The sequence below is a fragment of the Paramormyrops kingsleyae genome, chromosome 1, assembly GCF_048594095.1.
Source record: "Paramormyrops kingsleyae isolate MSU_618 chromosome 1, PKINGS_0.4, whole genome shotgun sequence".
Lineage (NCBI taxonomy): Eukaryota > Metazoa > Chordata > Actinopteri > Osteoglossiformes > Mormyridae > Paramormyrops > Paramormyrops kingsleyae.
The window spans coordinates 67,026,899-67,048,779 of record NC_132797.1 but is presented as its reverse complement, the minus strand read 5'-3'; the positions used below and the strand labels follow the sequence as shown (position 1 = coordinate 67,048,779).

Here is a 21,881-nt window from a genome sequence, read left to right as displayed (position 1 = left end):
TTAATCTGGATTTGAACAATCCCAAATTTATAATTCTACAATACTAGTTGTAGGAGGGTTTATCAGACTACACTAACAAATAAATCCTATTTGTTTTGAGTACTTGCAGAAATTCATGTAGGATTTGTACTAATTGTATGTCTGTCTCTTCATAATCCACATAGTGATGTAATGCATTAGGAGTAGTTGAAGCTTCTTGTGCAGAAGGTTTTTGTGAGCTTGTATTGTGCGGAATTTGTGTACAAATGCTGCGTGAATGTGTACCATGAGGACAGCAATGACTGGCTTTTTGTATCCTGGCTGTCGATGAGACCCATCGCTGACAGATGAATCTGCCGCGAGGATGTGCCAAGGGCAGATGTCAAACGTGAATCCTGGGTTCTGAAGCAGGGGCAAGTTCTCACAATTCAGGCAGCGAAGGAAAAAAAAAACAAAAAACGCACACACATGAACTTCTGGCTAGAACTCAGTGTAATTCCTGCTACCGTTGAAGTGCACTGGAAACTCTTTCAACTTCTTCATTTTTAGAGCGTATCTGGATTAACGCATCTTAATGGTGCAGCAAATACATGCATATGGCATCTCTAATAGTCCAGTCAGACAGTTATACATATGAATTGAAGAGCAAATTTCCAAAACACACTCAATCATTTTATTATCTACAGAGATGAGAATGTCAAGTTTACTCATAATATATTACATTATTGGGAACCAAAACTCACTCAGTGCTCATGTAATCAAAAGAAGAACTTTTGTTAAATTTCCAAAACTCACCAAACCTAATGAGTACTTACTTACGAACATATCCCCTCTACATATCCCGTAGACTGAGTGAGTTTCAAAAATTAGCTCTTCAATTCCTAATGTCATCTACCTCCAAGTACAACAGCTGGCTCCAGTTATTACAGATATTGACACTATTCTACTGAACATAGCATTAAAACAACAAACGCATGTTCTTCAGTTTGCTGACTCATGACAGTAGGCATGTATCAGCTGTCAACCCTTTAACTACTGGAAACCAGAATTTAACGAGGTACACTGTCCCAGTTTAAGTTACTTTCATGTCGGAGGTTGCAATCAATCAAAACCATTATTCCACATGTGGCAATTAAAATTAACATTACATTTACAATGTTATATACAATATGGGTCTGAAAATGTCATTCACCAACAAGCCAGATTCATCAGCACCCAGCCTGACGACAGTAAACTTTGTAGGAAAGCAATATTCTTCGTTTGCAGTCTTTATTAAGACTTTTGTTTTATTATTATGACCATTTTAGAATCCCATTTATATTTAACATTTAATATCGTTTACAAATATTAAGTGACTCACAAAAATAAAATAACTTATTAAACTTAACATTACATTTATACATTAATAAATTGCATTTCGCAGCATCAAATCTCCGACGCTTCAGTCCAGTTTAATACGTGTGCAAACTATTCAGCTGCAGCCCAATGAAAATTTGAAGACAAGACACCGATGCTCCCTTATCTGGGCCAAAATGAATGTATGTTTACTTCATGCAATAGCTTGCAACTCCCAGCCCCTGATATTATGCTTGTTATTCCCTTGATGGGGTCGTACAGGACTATGAGTTTCTTCACGGCACATTTACAGTACGGTGATTCCTTTTCGGCATTGGCGTGCGACTGTAAATACGTCCAACGATGTATACCGTAATCTAGCAATGTTCTTGTCGTTCATTGAGGCGGACTGGCAGTGCATCGATAATTGTCAAAAGTATCTGAAGATGAACGCTGTACATTGAGAAGCCAAAGTGGCAAAACACACAAGAGGTGGGGGAACTGGAAAAGCATCGTCTGACAGTTGCAATGCCTCTTCTTCGATTTGGCGTTCTCTTCATGTACCAGACCGTACAGTCGCTTCGTAAAGACCGTCTACACTCAAATTGATGCAACACACAGAAAAAAAAATCAAGCCATATTTAAATACTAATGAGTGCTCACTTATAATGTGACCATTTTAATTAAATTAATTTAAAATACTTCCAGGAAACAAAATGCAGTGCAGGTTGAAAACAATCAATCAGAAGCTACAGGAATCACTTCGATGGTATGGACGACACGCCTGGCACTCGTTATGATTCCAGTCGTCTTCCCGCTTCTGTCTGTAGTGAGGGGAAGAGGCATCCAGCAGTCCTTGTCTGTCTGTGAGTTTTTTTTTTCACTGTGGCTCATTTGCAGACGCTAACCCATTCGGTTATCCTGCATTCCTCGCACACCACGTAGCAGCACCAGTGAAACCTGCAGTTGCATCGCTCACTGCGCGTCTGCTGCAGGATGTTGTGTCCCCGGCCGCAGCACAGGCTCTCACAGTTGTCCATCTCCAGGCTGGTCTTGTTGCAGATCCGCCCATGAGTGCCTGCTGAGTCAGCGCCCGGTTCCCTCTCGCAGAAGTCGGGTGACTTCTCGAAGTAGACCAGCTCGTTGGGCCCGGGCCGCCGCCGGTAAGATGGGTGGGCGTGCTCCACTTGGCCTGTGTTACGGTTGTGTGCCTTGATGAGGGAGGCCACCTGGAAACGCTCCTTCAGGATGGTGCCCACTGTGCGGAACTCGGGCGTCACCTGCCAGCACGTCTTCAACTGGCAGCTGCCTGACATACCGTGGCATTTACACTTACGCTTCATATGGTCCATCACAACCTGTGCGGAGGGACAAAGGGGGAGAAGAGAGTTGGACAGAGGACAGTCAGACACTCTACTCAACGTGAAACCTCCATTGTACTCACAGGTCGATCCCACTAGACTTTGCTCAGTCAACATTCTCAAAAAAAAAAAAATCAATAAGGTGTGAAATCTGCAGCTAAAACTCTCTCAAAATTCCATCCAGAAAGTCAGAACTCCATCTTGCTGCCCTAAAGAAGCCTCCCATAGTCGCTGCAATGGATGTGTCTACCAGCCTGAAGCCTGTCTTAGATCCAGTTACAGAACGGGAAAGTCTGCCCATAGCCATGACGAGTCTTTGTACATCGATTCCGATCAGCACAGCAGGTCCATACATTCCCCTTCAATACGGCTAATCTTTCAAAGTCCCCTCTAAATCAAACCAAACTGAGTCATGGCCAACAGTTACAGTGTGATGAAGTTTTCAAACCAGCATTGGGCTACCACATATACCGCTTTGCACTCTCCCACAGCCTTTAATCGCTTTAGTGAAATACTATTATGATAGGATTCAAGTTCCTAAATCAGTTACTAATGGAAATGTAACCTAAAATAATGTAGACACGGTAGACCTCCGTGGAGGAGAGATCTCCTTTCTTGTCTTGCATCATCCCTACACAACCAGACAAATCTAGAGAATTTATCATAAGAGATTCCAGTTAATCGCAATGACTTAATTTAAAGACACTAATCCACCAAAATGGCTTTTAAACATGGTTGGACACTGGAGATCCTGGAGGAAACCTGTGTAGACAGAACCTTTGATGGCATGCCTTATATTAGAACAGGCCCAGGAAAATACATCTGTCTGACAAAGCAACAGGTTGAGGACTTGTCTGTTACCGCTGAAGCAACCAGAGGTCAGATCTCATAGACTAACAAGTTCCTTCTGTCTTGGCGTGAACCCAGAACAGACGCCAAGGTAATATGAGTGTAGAACGGGCCAAACATGCATGAAGATGAATATTCTGGGTTACAAACATAATATTTAATACTAATTATCGTTCCAAGTAGTCACTAGCACTCCCTAAACCCAACCACTTCTTTGCAACAATGAGAAATGCATTTCGTGAACACCATCATAAAGCCATTGCCCTGGAACATTTGAGCATTTGCACAAATGTCATACAAGTCTACGCCTTCACTTCCTGTCTGCATTTTATGAAAGTATGCAGCAGCATCAGTGATACACACACGGTGCAGACCAATATTAGATAAAACTGCTTTTTGAGATTTCTAACCATGTGGCCATTAATTTGGTGGAAAAACGCAGGCATGTTTTGAAGTAATTATAGTAAATCTCTTGGTGTCAGAGCTGTCCTGAGTTCACATCTGGCAGGTTGTAATTGGAAAACAGTGGAACAGCCTCGTCTGTAAACTGGCACCAGACTGAGATCAAATACAATGTACTCATGACACATTAAGACGACGGGAAACTCAAGACTGCATTTCATAATGAGTTTTAGCGTTACATCTACTGCTCTATGACCTGTACTATGCTACAAACTTCAAAATAAAAATAAAAAATCATACATTACTTGCAATAGTAACTGAACCCAAAAATTACATTTGTTTAATCTCAGACTACAGAGTTGCTTGAGTCATTTGTTTGCATTCATAAACACAATTAAAATATTTCAAAGTCTTTAAAACTTTACATTTTAGGACATTGTGATATTCCTGCCACAGGACATTATAAAATATCTCCTAATAGTTGCAATATGTGTGTAACAGAATCTCACTCAACCCGTCTTTATAAATAAGCATTTTGCTGGTTTGTTCAGCAAGTTTTTTTTTTTAATTCTTAAACTTCAAAGGCCTATTTTAATGCAAAAACAGTTAAAAGTCTTCAAAAGACCCAGTTTCAAAGCAAATAAACAGGCCGGCTTCAGCATTATAAGCAGCATTTAAGTCTCTGCGTTGCTCCAGCAAAGCATGCAGCACACGAGAGCATGCGGTTAACTAGGAGCATGCAATTACAGAAGCTGTAGCACGCTGCACACTGAGAACCCACTCACCAAGGAATTAAAGCTCAATTAAACCTAGCTCATAGACTTCATTTGTTTTTTGTGCAGTTACTCTCAATGTGCTAGACTTAGACTGTCTACTTGCTCAAAAGCCATTAAAAGCACTCTACCTCTGGACAGGAAATGAACACTACATGCTCAGATTCTGCTTCCTGGTCAGAGGGTACATACAGTAATATTCTGTTTCTGGGCAGCGGGCAAAAGAATAGAACCTTAGATTCTGACATGATTATCAACTTAATTGGCCACAAGGAAGTCTGAGGTGTTTATCTAATACATTTAGAATATTTTATAAATATTAGGTGCTGTCAAGTTAATGTCAACTCTTAGTGACCAAATAGATGGCACTCTTCCAATCTTTCAACATTCTGTCTTGAGTTTGGCTTTTAAAGTGCTTGTCATAGAGGTCCTTTAAAGTGTTCCTAGAATCCCAATTAAATAACATTCACAATGTAACCTAAATGCAACAGCACTGTAAATTCCACTAAAAGTATCACTCACAAATAACCATCAAGACCATCCAATTCTGGTGACATAAAAGGCACAGTGGTTGGGATTATCATCAATCACTGCCTGGTTTAAGCTAATGGAAGCCAACAGAGCAGCCACTAAGGTGAGGCTTGATATGGATGCCGACTGATGACATGCAATAAACTTTGTAACCTCATCGCTCCCAGCACTACTTGTATACGCCATCCGCGAACATCTATTGCGACACAAACTTTGTTGCATCAAACACTACAGTCCAAAGTCATATCATCTTCAACCACAGTCAAAGCTACTTTAGCAAAACACGTTTGTAATTATAAAAAGCAAAAAGTTCACATTCACCTCTAACTTTAGGAAGTTGCAGTTCTTGAATCATTCTTGCAAATTAATTTTTGGCCTATTGCTGATCAAATCTTGGCGGTGCTTAACGCAAAGCGACAGATGGCATTTTCAGAGCACAGACAAGCTAGCACGGCCTGCAAATGCTTTAGCTAGTCAGTGATGACCGAGCTTGGAGAATTTACTTCATTCAAACATTAAAGCTAATGTCTCTTACATGCAAGTACACAGCGTGAAGGATACCCACTGCTTGTTTACTTTCGATTTATCTATCTAGCATAAATTACTGTTACGCTATTTTGCAGCATGAGGTAGGCCAGGGAATTCTAACATGTGAGGCGTGTTGTTGTTCTACATATAAATGCAAACAGACACACGCAAAAACACACACAGTACAATACGTGATAACTTACGCTCCTTGCCTAAACTCTATGGACCCGTCTGACTTATTCGTTGCCTCTTCTCCTCCATCGTAACCTTTTGAGAAAGGCGGGGAGACTCTCTTTCTACATTCCGCCGTGTTTGATGTCCCAAATCTTCTGCTGGCTTTAAAAACATCTGTTTCCATACAGCCAGGAGCTACTAATTAGAGCTTTTAACAAGACTGAACACCGTCAGAAACAGAAGGTGGGCATGACATGACATGTATTCGGCATTAAAAACCTTCACATTCCCCTATAAAAGGGGACTTTTCCAGTGGCCATGTGCTCTTTCAGACCTCACCTTTTTGTTGTTATTTTTATTGGGGGTGGGGGGTGAGGTTTGTATACTGTCTCTAAAGCTACAGCGCTGCATCACTTGCATGTTGATTATTTTAATATCCTCCTCACACCCCCCGCCCCCTCCCCGCAGAAACTTTAATCCCTTTCTGACATTATGGGAGTCATTTCACACTCATACGATCCACGAAGCAACCGGTCTCATATGGTCTCGTATGATCTGTGTAGCAACAGTTCAAGATGACGAGGAACCTGATACTGTACAGAGCCACTAAATATGCAAATCCTGCAGAGATCTGAGGGACACTGGCTGCGGGGGTTAATTGTCATAGTGTCAGAAAACCTGTAAGTCAATGTGGATGGTGACAGAAAGAAAAATGAATACTAATATAAGATGTTCTTACAACTGCCGAGCAAAGATAGGGTTCCTGTCCACCCACGCAGCCTGACAAACTGATGAGTCAACTTCATTATTAGGCCTAAAAGACCATTTATTATGCATATGAGGTTTTATGGATGGCTTTGTAACTCATTAGTTAAAATTAAACCCATATCAACTATTGAAAATCTTAATTTCTTGCAGAAAAGCATGTGGTGGTTTATGAAGGAACAGAAAAAGCACAGGATATTAAATATTAATTGCATTATGTGTCTTGAGTCAAGTCATGCTAACTAGTAAAAAGAGGATTGTTGAATGTGGGTACTCTCATCGTGGGTATTGAGACCTGCCTGATGCACACATCAAACTTCATGGCCCATTAATTCACTTTAGAGAACTCGGCATGGCTGAAGAGAACCGTTGTTGGGGTATTTTGTCTTGTGCAATCAAGTGCTGATCGCTATCATTAGGGCTACAGCCTTATGGAGAACAGATAATACAAGTTCCATTAGGTGCATATCAAGTGTTATGATTTTCAAAAGAATAATAAATATTTTCTGATATGCCTGGATTATCGTTTGGTAAACTAGCGCTGCACTACTGTGCTGGGTTGCTACAAAAGTACGTTAATTCTCACAGTTCGGTCTTCTTTTTTCCGATGAATTGGTTGAAGGAATGACAAAAAAATGCTTCAAGTAGCATGCTGGTGACGTACGTTGTGGGCTGGGAGGGACCTTGAAAGTCCCTCTGAAAAGAATGCTTGTGTCTTCGATTCAGCGGCATGAACTCTTTGAACATCCCATATCTCAGAGGTGAAAGAGATACGGAACAAAGATCCGCACGTCAAAGACGCGTGTTTACGTGCAAGTGTTTCGGCACAATGGCCTCCGTGAGACAGAAAACGAGGCAATCCCTTTCGGCTCATAAATAAGTTAAATTGAGCAGGCCTAAACTGTGAGCGCATATCCACTCAAGCAAACAAAGCCTTGACTTCCACAAGCATATCATGTAGCTATCTGATCGAAACTTCAATGACTTTGAAACTACACTGCATAAGGTGAATTCATGTCTTTTGGGTTTGCATAAAATCTATTTTAGGCCTGTCAAAATCAGCCATGGTTTTATGAGTTTTAGGGGCAGATGTTTCCGGAAGTCTTACTGCTCACGCTCAGACTCGGGCTTTGCCTAAATCTCAATGGCTTAAAGCATCATCTCACCTGCCTTCCGACTCTGTTGTTGTGCAGCCGCATCTTGGCGTGGATGTCCTTGTGTCTCTCACGGGAGTCCAAGAAGTCCCGAGAGAACTTTTCACCAAACTCCACATTGGGGCTGCAGCCACCCCACTCCCAGGATTCCTGGGGCCCTGGGGAGTCATTGGGGAAGTGCTCCATCACCCCGTGCACCATGCCTTTCCCTCGGTGGACGGCCTCCAGCTGCAGGCGGTTCAGCTTGATCCGAAAGGCCTCCTCGTCCCCCCGCCGCTTCTCGTCGCAGCTGCATGCCTTCAGCTTGCCCATGGCACAGGCGTTGGAGACGGCGTGGACCACGCCAGCCGCCGTGATGGCGTACGCAAAGGCGCTCTCTCTGAATCCTAAGCCGGGGGAGGGAGGGAGGGAGTGGATCAGTGAGGTGTTTCAGATACATTAGCAAAGCTCTTCCCTGTTTTCATATTCTCTCACTGCCCTGGAAACCAAACAGACTATTACCTGACACCAAAAGAAGGTGGGTGTCACGTGTGTCATTGATTGTCAAATGCTCCTAAGAAAGGAGGACCTTGAGAATGTGGACAAAATAACAAAAACACTGAAAAATATACTTATATCAAGGAAAGAATCAGTCCTTCTTGGCTTGATTTCCAGAATTCCTGAGCCTTTCCTTGTGTAGTGGGATATTGGGCCATTAGAAGAAAAGCCCCCAGCCCTTTGAGGGATGATGGGGGTGGGAATGGACCATGCACTCTGTGTTCCATGACATCCCATAAAGGTTCAAGGATGTTTAGGCACAGTGACTGAGGAAGCCATGGAAATCACTTGACTTTTATTCCAGCTCCAGCCTTCTACTCGTCATCCTTTCAAACATCAGTCAGTGAGTTAAATTGGACTGTAGCGCACACAAAAGGCCAGGGGATCATCATTGTCCTCTCAGTTTGCTTTCCTGCTGCTGATAGGTGTTACTGTATGTACGTCGGAACATTCTCTCTATCAACTAGTCTACCTCTCATGGACATTTTGGCTTACATCATCAATCCGGCCCTTACATCCAATCATCTGGGCCTGTTTTGCCCAATAAAAAAAGTTTGTTTTGCTGATATGATGAAACCAGAGGTTTCAGAACCATACAGAAAGACCACAGCCATTTCCGTTCACCCTTGACAAAATCTATAACAATATGCGCACAATTTATTGGATAATGATTAATACAGACCTATAAAATAGGCAAAACATTGAATTTTACTTCCGCTATTTCAGAAGTCAAAAACAGATAGAGGTGGCTGTGTTCTGCAACATCTTAATCAGATAGCCTCGAACAATAATAAAAGTAATAGCCTCAGAAAATAATAAACTCAGGTCCTATAAAAGCAGGTCTCCTCAGGGTGCTCCGTGACCACATTCAAGGAATGATGAAGTGTTAAAGAGCTGTGCTCAGTTAATTTGAAAAAGCCCTCACACAGAATAAGTGTTTGCAGTTGGTAATGTTTATGCAATTAGGGAGGAAAAGGAGCTTGATCTAAACTCCATAGCTTTATGTAGGACATACACTCATTGGCCAGTTTAATGGGTACACCTGCTGGCTAATGCAAGCTGCCTTCTCCTTTAAACAGTGAATGAATTTGCAAGATCTGAATATACACCACAAAGGAAAAGGGTCAGGGGTTTCAGTTACTGTGCAGCTAAACTTACCAAAGGCTCAGACGTGTGATCTGAGTGATTTCAAATCTGGTGTGATTGTTGGTGCTGGACATGGTGATTCTAGAATCTCCGAAATGGGGGTTTTCCTAGATTTCTTATGTAGTAAAGTGTTGAGAGTTTACAGAAAATGTCACGATAAACAAAAATAATGCAGTCAGTGACAGTTCTATTGCCAAAACACAGTGTTAATGAGAGAGGTCAGAGGAGACCAGACTCATAAAGCTAACAGGATGTGCAAAACAGCATAATACAGCACTGGTGTGCAGAAAGGCATCTCCAAATATGAAACTCATCAACCCTTGAAATGGTTATGGAGATGAAAGAGGCTCCTACCTGCACTACATAGTGGTACCTAATAAAATGGCCCCTCAGTATACATGAAATTTACATTGTGCATAAATCACGTGAGAAAACATACTTTAGAACATAAATGAGTTAATAACACAGTAAAGGAGAATTGCATTATTTAACATTGCATCCTTCACTGACTGTACAGAATATATAAGTGCATTTATCACAGCATTTAACATTAATTTGATCTGGAATGAAGATGGATTAAAGATCCGGTAAAACTAAATTTAGAAAAGAATCACGTTGATTGTGACTAATTCTAATATCTTTAAATTATTTTCAAGATGTATGATATTTTAAATATTCATGTACATATGTTCCAAAGTTAAATTTAGAGTCAGTCACTTTACTGTAAAGAATTAACATTTCTTTCTTTTTTTATGTTTCTTGGGAGTATAGAGATCAGATGCACGCATGATGTCTTTTAACGCTGTGGAATGTCTACTGTTGTATCTCTGCATGCAGAACTAACAAGCAAAATGCACTGTAATCCAGCTAGCAAATAGATAAACAAATAAATAAACAATTTACTACTTGATAGATTTTCCATTGATGTTCTTTTGCATTTAGTTAATCATGGCAGTTTTAAAACACAATCTACTTTGGTTTTAAGATGAATCCTATTGAATTTTTCTTTTCATCTATCAAGACTGACAGTAATTTTATAGTCTGGCTGTTATAGGGAGTCATGAATCATCCATGGCCATGCATTGTTGGGAAATGACCCGGACAGTAAATACTAACTGGCCAATTGGGAGTCTTCCTGTTTGACCTCTGAATGCAGCTTCATGTAACGTCTGATTTCCCTTGCCTACCATGGAGAAAAGTGCAGATGGCCAGTCCTTTAGCTGTTTAAATTAAAAATGAAATTATGTGATTGAATTTGAACTGGAACTGACTGAAAATGATTCGGTGAACCAGTCATGAGGACAGAACAACTTTTGGATTAAACTGGGATCAAAAACAGTTAATATATACAGAACTGAAATCCTCACAACACCCAGCTTGCCTTCTCTAACAGAAACTTACTTCCAGACATACACAAAAATATGATACTGGCTAGGTATGGGCACCCCTAGTGTGGAGAAAAGCACTCGTTTCTGGACTAGGGTGAGCTTTGTACATGCACACACACACACACACACATACTCACACATACATCGGGAAGCCAATCCTGTTTTATTCCATCCCCTTCTAATTCCATGGGGGGTGGATGGCACTTAAAAGCAGCCTAGAGACATAGACATGGAAAGGCTGTTTTAGACAAGAGGAGCCTGGAACAAATCAATCTAACAAATAATTTAAAGTGAGAGACACGCCCGGGTGAGCTGATGGCCAAGGGAGTGGGAAAACGAATTAAAGATTGAAGAAAACTGTCACTTTGGGTTACAGAAACCAACTAAACTGGTTTTTTATGCTTTGCACCTCTGAGAGTTGGGAAAGTGCTGAAAGCGAATTCACAACAGTCATGCTGGCAGAAAGTGGGGAAATCAGACAGCAGAGGAGAAACTCCATGGATGCGTCTGAAGACCCCTGCAGCTGTAGGAACGTGGCCCAGTAAACCTGCCTGTTTTTGGACATAATTATTGACCGCACTGCTCAGGGCAAGTCCATAGTAATCGGACGGGAGGGTATAGCTTTCATCACGCGGAATACAGACAGTTAATCCCCGCAAATAAAGAAAATATTAGGGCACAACTTGCACGCCTGCTCCACAATCACACAGGAATATCTTTTTTAATTTATCAGTTTCTTTCCAACAAAGACAAGCAAATCAGCAACAACAGGTTCTCCTTGTTTCTAATCAAAATCTTTCCAGCACATATGAGTGTTAGTAAAACACAGGATCCTTTGGATATGTGGTAATATTTAATCACTACAAGCATGATTCTTATTACTGCTATTACACTAATGGCATTATAATAGCTGCTAAGCAAATATATTATCTATAATGAATTAGAGCAACAGGTGCATACTTAAAGAAGGAACACATCTTTTTCTTAAAGGTACAACAGAAAGATTCCTATTGGATTTAAACCACTGGGCTTAGAGTCATTGACTACTACATAAACCTTCTACCTGAGAAGGTTCCTCCTGGGATCCGTCCTCGCTTCTCACCTCGGCTGAACATGACGCTGTCGTAGGGGATCTTGTTCCTGGTTTCCAGGCTGGAGCAGTTCCAGCGATGGCCACGGAACTGGTGCTGGCACTCGTGGATAGCGATCTGGATGCCCTGGATGGCTGAGGCCGTGACGTCGGGATTTCGCATGCACACGTCCAGTTGTTGCCGGGTCAGGCCCGAGAGGGTCAGGCACACGGTGTTGGCATTCAGAATTGGATCTATCGGGATCTTCAGTCCCAGAATCTCATTGGAATCTACCCTACAACACAGAGGAACGGAACCTTAATGCCCTTTGAGTTGACATCAGCGTTCTCCACAGAAAGTCAAGCAGAAAGATCAAAATGTGATGCAGCTGGAGAGAACATAATTACAAGTGAAGTGAAACATCATATGCTGGCTACAAGTAATAACGTGTTATTACACGTCATAGCTGTAATAAGTTATGACATTTTATCTTTACGAAACATTGAAGAATTCAAATTTATAAAAGTATTATTAAGTCTTTAGCTAGTTACTGGGTCTAACGTCATTACAGCATATGGAAATATTTATATACTCCTTATTATCAATGATTGATATGTAAATATACACATAAGTCTTCCTTTCCAAGACTGAGAAATACTTATGAATTGGAACGCAGTCTCAGAGCAATATTATATTTGCAATTAACAATGTCCATTGATTCGTTCGTTGAGCCTGTTTTCTCAGTTTAAAACATCTTGGATCCTTTTAATAAGATTATTAACCGGGAGAAACTCTATTAATTGCATGCATTATGCATTAAAACAATAATAAAAAAAATCTATTAATCTATTAATATTAGTCAGAGTAAAAATAAACATCAAAAGAGCACATTAACCAAAATTATCCCAGCGCGGGCAGGTATGTTATTACGTATTCAATACAGTCAAATGCTGCCAAACCTATTAAATAGTTTAAAGAGTTCCACAACTACTGCAGAACAGAAAAAGAATACTAGAAAATACGCAGTAGCTCTCATATGTTAACATCCAGTGCAAATGTAGACTGAATCATCAATTGACTAGGAGAAATAAGCGCAAAAAGGTGGACTACAACTTTGACAGTTTCAAAATAAAGCTCGCATAGCATTGGACTGCTTGTACAGTTGCAGACTTCCTGTTAGCACACGTATCGTGTATGAAAAGTAAATGCGCGGAAATAAAAGCCATTTCAGTCATGAACTTACCACTGTGAAAGGAAACCTACTAGCAGTGCTAAATACAGCATTGGGAAATCCATGACTCGCTGTTTCGGATACCCCAAGGGTCTTGGAGGAGATGTCCTAATCTCTTCTGGGTAAGATGACAAGCTCTTAAAGGAAAAAAAATCAGCAAAACTTTCCCTCCTAAGAATAAGTTCCCAGTAACAGAGAGTGAGAGGCGAGATCCAGTTCAATTCACAGAGTACTACGCGTAAGTGTCATTGAAACTATAAGAAGCTGCCGGACGACTGACTTTAAGAGGAAGACGCCGCAAAAGTTTCTATCAGATATGAGCGACTTCTTAGAGCCAGCGTAGTACATTGGACTTATGAAATGAAACAGAATGAATGAAAAGCGGCACTCTGGCTGCCCTGTGATATTCACACGTGTGGCTCCTATCCGAAGTGATTTTGGTTTTAGACCCACAGCGCTCTCTCGATCTCCAGCCAAGCCGACTTGTGATGTTTTGCCTGTCCTGATGGCATTGTAACTACACCTCTGAGAAGTCTGCCAGCCCACTGATGCGTCACACGACAGTAAACATAGAGGAACATGTTCTTTGAAACAACACATCGACAGCTCTCCATAACCTATTCAACTGATATATATGTACATATATATATACATATATATATATATACACACACACAAACACACATATATGTCATGTTGGTTACTCCTTACATTAAAAACGCAGTCCCCTAATTTATGGATATCATTTTACAAGCGGCATAATTCAGTTTGATTCAAGTGATTTTTTTTTATTTCCTGAATTGAGATATTGACCATCCAAACAAACGCTGCGTTAATGTGAGGTTTATGCTTGTGAATATGAATCATGCATGATATATCTTGTCATTGGACTATAAGTTTAGATTAAATTAACTTTACTTATCACAGGGGGAAATTCCTGAAATACGTATATGATTTATATAATTAATAAGATCTTAATATAATTTGTTAAAGTGAAATCAGTTTGAAATAAGATTGAAAAAAATATATATCTCTGTCCATTTCTACTTTTAATGCATAAAAATGCGAAATAAAGAAGGACTATATTAATAATTTATTTGATATAAAAAAAAATGTTGACCATAGATCATATGTTAAAACTTCTGAGTACATGCACCAAAATTCATAGGGGTGTACATAATTACTGCACAGTGTGTGTATATATCATACATCATTATCATAAAAAACACGAAAGGGACACGAAATTTCTCTAAGCAAAAATAACTGTTTCCTCGGTGGCCACACGAGACGCGCAGTTACATGCACCGTATCGAAGTTATTGAGGTGCAGACTGTTCACATTGCAGACCGTTTTCCAGGCACCCACACAGCTCATATTTACATAGATTATGTGGCCAACAATACAGGGCTTGTGTGTTCCTTCAACATTTCTGCTCTCACTCTACAACAATCCAACTAATAATCAACGTAAAACATCCCAGACACTCGCAGCTACACAATCGCGCAATGCAGCAGACCCGCATTTGCGCGCGCGTCCCATTAAAACTCGGTATTGCGACATTCTCGTGTGTCTGCTGCTGTATGCCAGCAAAGCAGAGCGGGTTCATTAGTGTTGCTGTGCTGCATACATCATTGAAGCCTGCTGCCAGTTACGTTGATGTATGTTTAATATCTCCATGCATTGCGCGTGCCTATGGAGGCAATCCGACTTACAGATCCGGGGTTGACATCCAGGGTTCAAAGTAAGCCCTGCAAAGGATCCATACAACGTTTACTCACCATCCAATAATTTCCTCCCGTATTCCAAAAATGTACTTTTCAGCTGAATTTATGACTTTGAACATTCTGTATGTGTGTGTGTGTGCTTGTGTGTGTGGGTTATGTATATATTACATTGTGGAGACCAAATATCCCCACAATGCGATAAAAAAACTTTTATTTTTACATTGTGGGGATCATTTATTTGGTCCCCACAAGAGAATCTGACTTCAGTACAAATCTTGTGTTGTTTTTTTGTTGGTTACATGTGGTTAAAGTTAAGGCTGGGAAGGGGCTTAGGTTGTCATTGTTGGGATTAGGTGTTTTCTCATAGAAATGAATGGACAGTCCCCACAATGATATGAATGCAAATGTGTGTGTGTGTGTGTGTGTGTGTGTGTGTATTTCTGAATGCAGCGGTTTTCAATGATGGAGAAGCCTATGCCACATCACAGGTGAACCATAAATTTGACTGTGCTTCGCTGATATTAATGCATATGGTATATATACATGTTAGCAGCAAGGGTGAAATTGGGGGGGGGGGGGGGGGCAGGTGGGGTGAGAGGGGAACCCTGGGCCTTGTAATTTACGGGGCCCCCTGCCACTCCAAACCATCTATATAACAATTTTGGTTAAGATGTAATCATCTATACTAATACAAAATATCTTAAATTTAGCTGATCGATTTTCCAGCGCAAGCCCCCCTCTCCCTCTGATCGGAGATCTTTTTCCAATAGCGCTCTCGCCCCCACCCTGATTGCTACAGTAAGTGCTACTGGCACTCCTTGCTTTGCTTAATATATTGATGTTCCATCATTCTTAATTTCCTCTTGTTTCTCCTTGGGCTCCAAAAATTGCTCCAATGGCTCACTTTTCCGGGGGCCCTAGGCTGGTATGGGTGGGGGGGGGGGGCCCTAAGTTAGTCCACCCCTGGTTAGCAGTGATCAGGGGCACAGTCAGGGAATGGACACCCCGGCAGATTCTGGGGGCCGTTGAATGCAAAAAATTGGATGATGGGGCCTAGAATTTCTCGGTGTGGCCCTGGCAGTCAGTATAAACACCTTGTCTTAATATCAGTTGAGGCTTTACCATTCTGTTATGTTCTTTATATAGAATTTCCAGCTTGAAAAGTCACAAGCTCGTCTAATATGTGTCTTTGGCTTCCGGCCACAGAGGAAATCAGAGCTCCAGCTGATAAACTTCTCACCACTTGTACGAGTCCCGCACCTGAGCATGTTGAGAAGCGTAGACAGGACCGGACTGCTGCATGCTGTCCTATTCGCTACCTGTGAGGTCATGTGACCACCCATCTGGGGAATAACTGAGCGACCAGGAAGCTCTGGCAGGCAATGTGTGCTCTGACAAGTCAACCAGGTTGAAATCATTTCAGCGGACATTTTTTGCACAACAAATCCATGAAAACGCATAAATATGGTCTCCATCAAGAGTGCGGGATGTTGCCAGAGATCTATAACTAAGGCTCTAATACAAAGTGATGTTAATTTTCCCCATTGTTCTTAGGGGATTTATCCTCTGGACATACTGCAACATAGCCAATTATAATGGAAACAATACTTCTGTTTAATTTAGGCTGCTGCCATTGTTGTTTTCTAACCTGCCCATTTACACTTTAATTTCTTCATTGAAGGAGAAATACTCTTATAACCTATATGTGTCATTATGACAACATTGTACCTTTGCATCTCGAAAAGAAGATAATTCCAATGCATCTGTTTTTTTTTCCATTTTTCCCTGTTACTAATTTGGATTTTTTTAATTGTTTCATGTAATGTCTCAGTCACCTTAAGTTTTATAGGATTAATGGATGGCGGACATTTCAGCTTCCTGTCTGGGGGAAAAAAAACACCTTTTCAGACCAAAATTACAATGGCCTTGGGCTGAAAATTCCTTGGGGTGGCTCCACTAATGAAAGACATTCTTTTGGCAAGTTCTGTGCTTTCCAGAAATTATATAGCTTTAGTTTGACAATTTGTTTCATAATTAAATTCCATACCACTGGACTGGAACCACTGTTTTTCGTGTTCTTTTTTTCTTGAAGTACCTATTACCAATGACATCTGATTATCACGTCAAGGTACCGCAAAACAGATTACGTGAGAAGCCCAGATCAGTAAGGTAGACTCCTGAAAGATAACAGGTGCAAAATATTATCATGTTGTCATAGCTGTGTGATGCTTAAATAAAACAGACTCTATAGACAAACAAAGTCTTAATCGAGGATAAATTAATAAAACATCTTGCAGATTATTTTCATAAGGTTTTGGTAAGCAGATTTGTTTTATTTTATTTGTTTCACTAAGAGATTGTTCTGAGATTTTCTGAATTTAACTGCAATTATTTCAATGTTAGTGCAGCAAATAAGTCAAAACAAAATTAATAATCAGGTCTGGTTTATAATCTGATGACAATTCAGGCACTGTCAGAATTACTGACAAATGAACAATCCGCCATTCCCGCTATTCTCCTATAATTTTTAATATATATGGAGAGAATTCTTTATTGTCAAAAAAAATTTTGGGGGCCTTTATATAAATAAATAGCACTGGATAACACTGGACTCCCAAGAACAAAAGTATGTGATAGATTGTCAGGCTGGTTACAGGTGCATTTGCATTTTGGAGAATGTGTATTTCATATTATTTGCGATTTTTAGTGAGGAACGAGAGGAGTGCAGCAAAGGCTAAGTAAGAATATTGCTATAACGTAGAAAAACCTGTAATAAGCAAATATACAACTTCGTTGTAGAGTTGAATTTACTGAGGCAGTAAATTTGCTTAAAAAGGCTGTGAGTGTTCCAGAAACATGTAGAATCTCTTGGTAGGAGATTTTTATTATACGATGATGGAAAGAAGCGTGAATGTGTTCATTTGTGACTATGCCTTTTCAGTGTAGCACACCAAAGAGTAAGAAACCTTTTCTTCACCTCAATGAGTCACATAAGGTCAACAGTCATTCACCCTCTCGGGGATCATAGTTCGAGCAGAGAAGTGAACTTTTTCACTGACTTTGCAAAACAGTGTGGCATTTTGTTTTTCTTTCTATTAAGTTGTTCGACGCCATCGAAGAGGAGGCAGAATTTTGTTCTTTGTTCCTCCTGTTCTGCTTTGTTTATTTGCTTGGGATTGGTTGGGGTTGGTTTACAGTCTGAGAAAGTTCTTATACCTCATCTCATTACAAAAAATAAGGGCAACAGCGTGACTTGAGCATCACTTGGTAATAAATCTTGAAGAAGTTCATACTCTATCTTTATGTGCATTTGCCTCTTTCTGCCTGTAGGCGGCAGTAGAGAGAAGTAGCTACTGGGTTTACCAATTCTGGGTGAGGGTAATGCTGCAGATTCTTTGGCCTAGGTATGGATGAAGTCTTGCTCTGTTCCCTGTCAATAGTTGCAGGAAGGACATGATATTTTCCACATTCCTTGTATGTATTTCAAGACAGAGCTATATTGAGATTTTTCGATCTTAAAAGCAATTATAAGATAGTAAATTTGACTTTGGGAGTCAGGTAGAATAAGAGAGTAGAAACATAGCTCATAAATCTTCTGGACAATTTTATTTACTAGTGAGGAACTTCATTATTCTTCTTGAGTGTTTTATGTGTGATTTCAGACAAAGGGTTCTCATATTTTCAAGCAGGTACATAGATATTAGGTTTCATTATTAATTCAGATTTATTGCAGTGAGTGAGGTGTGTCATTAGACGTGGGACTGAACTTTGTCTGAACATTCAAATATACCACAACTTACCATGCAATTTAAAGACTTTCGGTGTTCTGGTTAGGTAGCAACTGGAGGAAGGAGTGGTCACGCGAGCCGGGATCGGCTTAGCCATTGTGAAACCTTGGACTCCCTCTACTGGAGAGTATGGAGATGCCAGTGTACCTGCGTGGTTCCAGGCTGGGCACGCTTTGCGGCTGTAATCCAGTCTGACTTATGCGGTACCTCCTATTAGGAGAACATCTGGTGAGAACCTCTAGGACCTGTACTCTGAGATAACTTGCTACCGTCAAGAGAAAGCAAGGTTGTTTATCGTTTTGTTAATGGCTGAGCATCTTTCGTTTTTCACTCAGACTTTGTTGTTCTTGAATATGCATCCAGGATGAACACAAAAGCGAATCAGAAGATGTAGGATGATGACCTTGCTTGGCTTGCTGTGTCATTGTAGCCTGCTGAGAATTAGCCAAAGCCAGACTGAACGTTCTTGACTGCCTTCTCATGGATCAGTCATCATGCCCTTTGACAAACGTTTGCGAAATGATGATGCAGTTATGACTAACTTCCACTTCTCAGATTGAGAGCAAGTCATTTTTTGTTCTGTTTATCCAGATAGGAAATTAAACAACCATAATAATCAAAAATAGATGCATTTGCTTTTGATGGAAGAAAATACCTCATGTCTGCAGGCAGAAGGATAAAGTATTTTTAAAGCAGTTTTTGAGCAAGGCCCTTGATCAGACCCTGCTCTCTGAAAAAGGTATGTGACTTTGGATAAACATGTCTGCTAAATAAATAAAAAGTAAATGCAATGTAAATGTTTCAGAAAGAAAAGGGTGAATTGAAGCTGGAGATAGAGGTCCTGTGAGATGGTACGTTTTGCTCTCCTTTAAAAGCCTTGCGCAACACATTTTCAGGTCAGAGGAGATGGAGGTGAAGATAACATGGGAAGAAGCGTCAGCCTGAGGTCAGTCTGGTGACACATCTGGCTGGCAGGGTGGAGTGATGCATGGAACACTGTCCTGGGGTTCTGCTGACAGCTCAACTCTGGAATTAATCCAGTAATATAAATACAACAGAAAATAGCCCCGGTTTCTCATCCACTTAAATTGACCATAAAGTTGCCCTGACCCACAGTGTAAATAACTGTCAGTGATTCCCTGTTTCTCTTTGGCACTGGACTCTTCTTCGCAAGTCGCACTCCCAGTGACCGAGAACATGCTGCTCAAATAGCGCCATCTTGTGTTCAGAAAGCATAGGGGAATTCATATTATCTACTCCAACCCTACAGTGTCACACAGAGTGTTTTAACTCTGCATCAGAGTATTTCTGTACAGGTCGTATGGGCCAGAAATTCTTAGCGTGTGGCATAGACGTAAGATAGTTTTGTTTAAAGATGTAGCCTTTGATTCGGAACAATTGCAAGTAATATCTTGCAATGGCAATTATGATAGCTACCGTTTGTTTCTCAGAGGCTTGACAATGGTCTATGACAGTGATTGTGGCGGTGATTTAGTGTACGTTTGTGTTAAAAGCCATAGGAGGATGCCCTTTGCTCTTGAAGAATCTGTTCGTGCTCATCACACATCTCTGAAATTCATTCCCAAACCCAAAGCACACACATTTGACTGATTCATCTCAACCACTTAAATACAGCAAGGCTAGAGATTATCTTTGTGGGTTACAATTAGATGATGAACCCACAGATAAACCTCCAGCTTCAGACAATCATTCCCTGAAGAGAAGGATTTAGATCCAGATAGGACTTTATAAAATGACTTACATAGAGTAAGCACCTCAATTTGGATAAATAATGGTTGTCAAAGCTGGGTGTACACTGTAGTATTGAATTACCTCCGGCACTTGTCTCATACCTTCTGTCTCTCTCTCTTCTCTCCGTCTTTCTGTGTTTAATTGCTTGTCTCTGATTGAGACAGGCTTGCGAGCCGAGTCTCCTGTAGGGTGCCTTGGGAGAAGGCTGTGGTTTCCAAAATTTTCAAAAAAAAAAAAAGCCTCAAGACCTGATTGGCTCAGAAACAGAGGTTCGCAACATCAGATAGCAACAAGACGTACAACTGTAACCTTCCAAATCGGACAACTGCAGATTGAAACATGTTACGGGCCCCTGAAAAGACAAGATGATGTCAGACGGGTTCTTTTCAGTGGAGCATATTGATTATGCAAAATGACTCGCAACAGTACAAACAGAGCCGACGCGAGCCAAGGCGGCTACTACGTTCGCAGCGTGGAGAGTGTATGCAGATATCTCTGACAAGTTAAAGCATTGTAATATATTGTAGTCCCCAGGCGATGACCACTGCGAATATTCAAATTATTTCTTAAAGGTCTACAGCAAAGATCGCATGGCTAATAGAAGGTGTTAGACAGCAGAGTTGAGATAGCAAGATGCTTAATGAGAAATGATTCTCGTTTGATTGACCCAAGGAAATGAGAGCGTCAGGGGCTGGCTGCTCTCCCCGTACGACGGCTGGCATTCGCGAGCGCCGGGAGTGTGTGCGTGTTTGTGTGTGCTATTAACGACAGGTACAGACAGACATGCCCCCAAAGAGGCCACATTCCTGGAAAAATATGGAGCAGGAGGTGGCGATGCCGGGTATGGCGGGGGAAAGGAGTTCGCGTCGACCTCCACGTCCATCATCCTGCCTGGCTGTGAGGCGTCCATGGGATCCCACCAGCTTTTGCCCCCATCGAGCTGCAGTTTAAGCAAGATGAAGCTCTCCCCCTCGCCTTCCATACTGCTGGCCCGAATTCCTGGAAAATATTAGCTTGTGCCGACTTGCAGGGCTCGAACTAATACGTAGGGAGTCTATTCCAGTGGCGTAAATAACTCCAAACAACACCTATTTTCTTGATGGAGTCTCATGCAGATGAGGCCTGATAGACGGGGTCAGGAATGGCCGCACAGTGCTGACCTAGCGTGAAGTCACCTGGTTAAAATAACACTTGTGGCGTTTGAGGTAAATGACGGGACAAAGTGGTACTGGCTTTACTAAACTGACTCAAGAATGGGAGAGAGAGAGAGAGAGGGAAAGAGAGAGAGAAATCCAGTTTAAACAAATGTCCTGTCTTCTGGTGTGAGCTGCGATGTTGACTGGTGCATTTAAAGCCAAGAGCTACAGTTGAAAAAGGACCGCTCTCTACTCGAA

At 41.1% G+C, this 21,881-nt stretch overlaps 1 protein-coding gene across 3 annotated transcripts; it reads right to left on the bottom strand.

Moving 5' to 3' along the window:
- Positions 1-629: 629 nt before the first annotated feature.
- Positions 630-13,712, bottom strand: wnt10a (wingless-type MMTV integration site family, member 10a). Of its 3 annotated transcripts, none has more exons than XM_023820149.2 (4): positions 13,236-13,712; positions 11,986-12,287; positions 7,864-8,237; positions 630-2,672 (listed from the first exon to the last, which is right to left on the bottom strand). In XM_023820149.2, exons 1-4 carry the CDS (start codon positions 13,286-13,288, stop codon positions 2,205-2,207), a joined length of 1,197 nt encoding a protein of 398 aa, XP_023675917.2. In that variant the 5' UTR covers positions 13,289-13,712; the 3' UTR covers positions 630-2,204. The 3 variants fall into 3 exon arrangements, with proteins under 3 accessions (XP_023675917.2, XP_023675992.1, XP_023676069.2); XM_023820224.1 differs by having other exon boundaries at positions 12,025-12,287; XM_023820301.2 differs by lacking the exon at positions 13,236-13,712 and having other exon boundaries at positions 11,986-12,618.
- Positions 13,713-21,881: the final 8,169 nt, after the last annotated feature.

Excerpts from the sequence above, each read along its gene's own strand:
- wnt10a (XM_023820149.2), bottom strand. The coding sequence starts at position 13,288 with ATGGATTTCCCAATGCTGTATTTAGCACTGCTAGTAGGTTTCCTTTCA. Across the intron at positions 8,238-11,985 it reads CCCAGGAGGAACCTTCTCAG|GATTCAGAGAGAGCGCCTTT; the intron begins GTAGAAGGTTTA and ends CCCCCGGCTTAG. Across the intron at positions 2,673-7,863 it reads ACAACAGAGTCGGAAGGCAG|GTTGTGATGGACCATATGAA; the intron begins GTGAGATGATGC and ends CCCTCCGCACAG.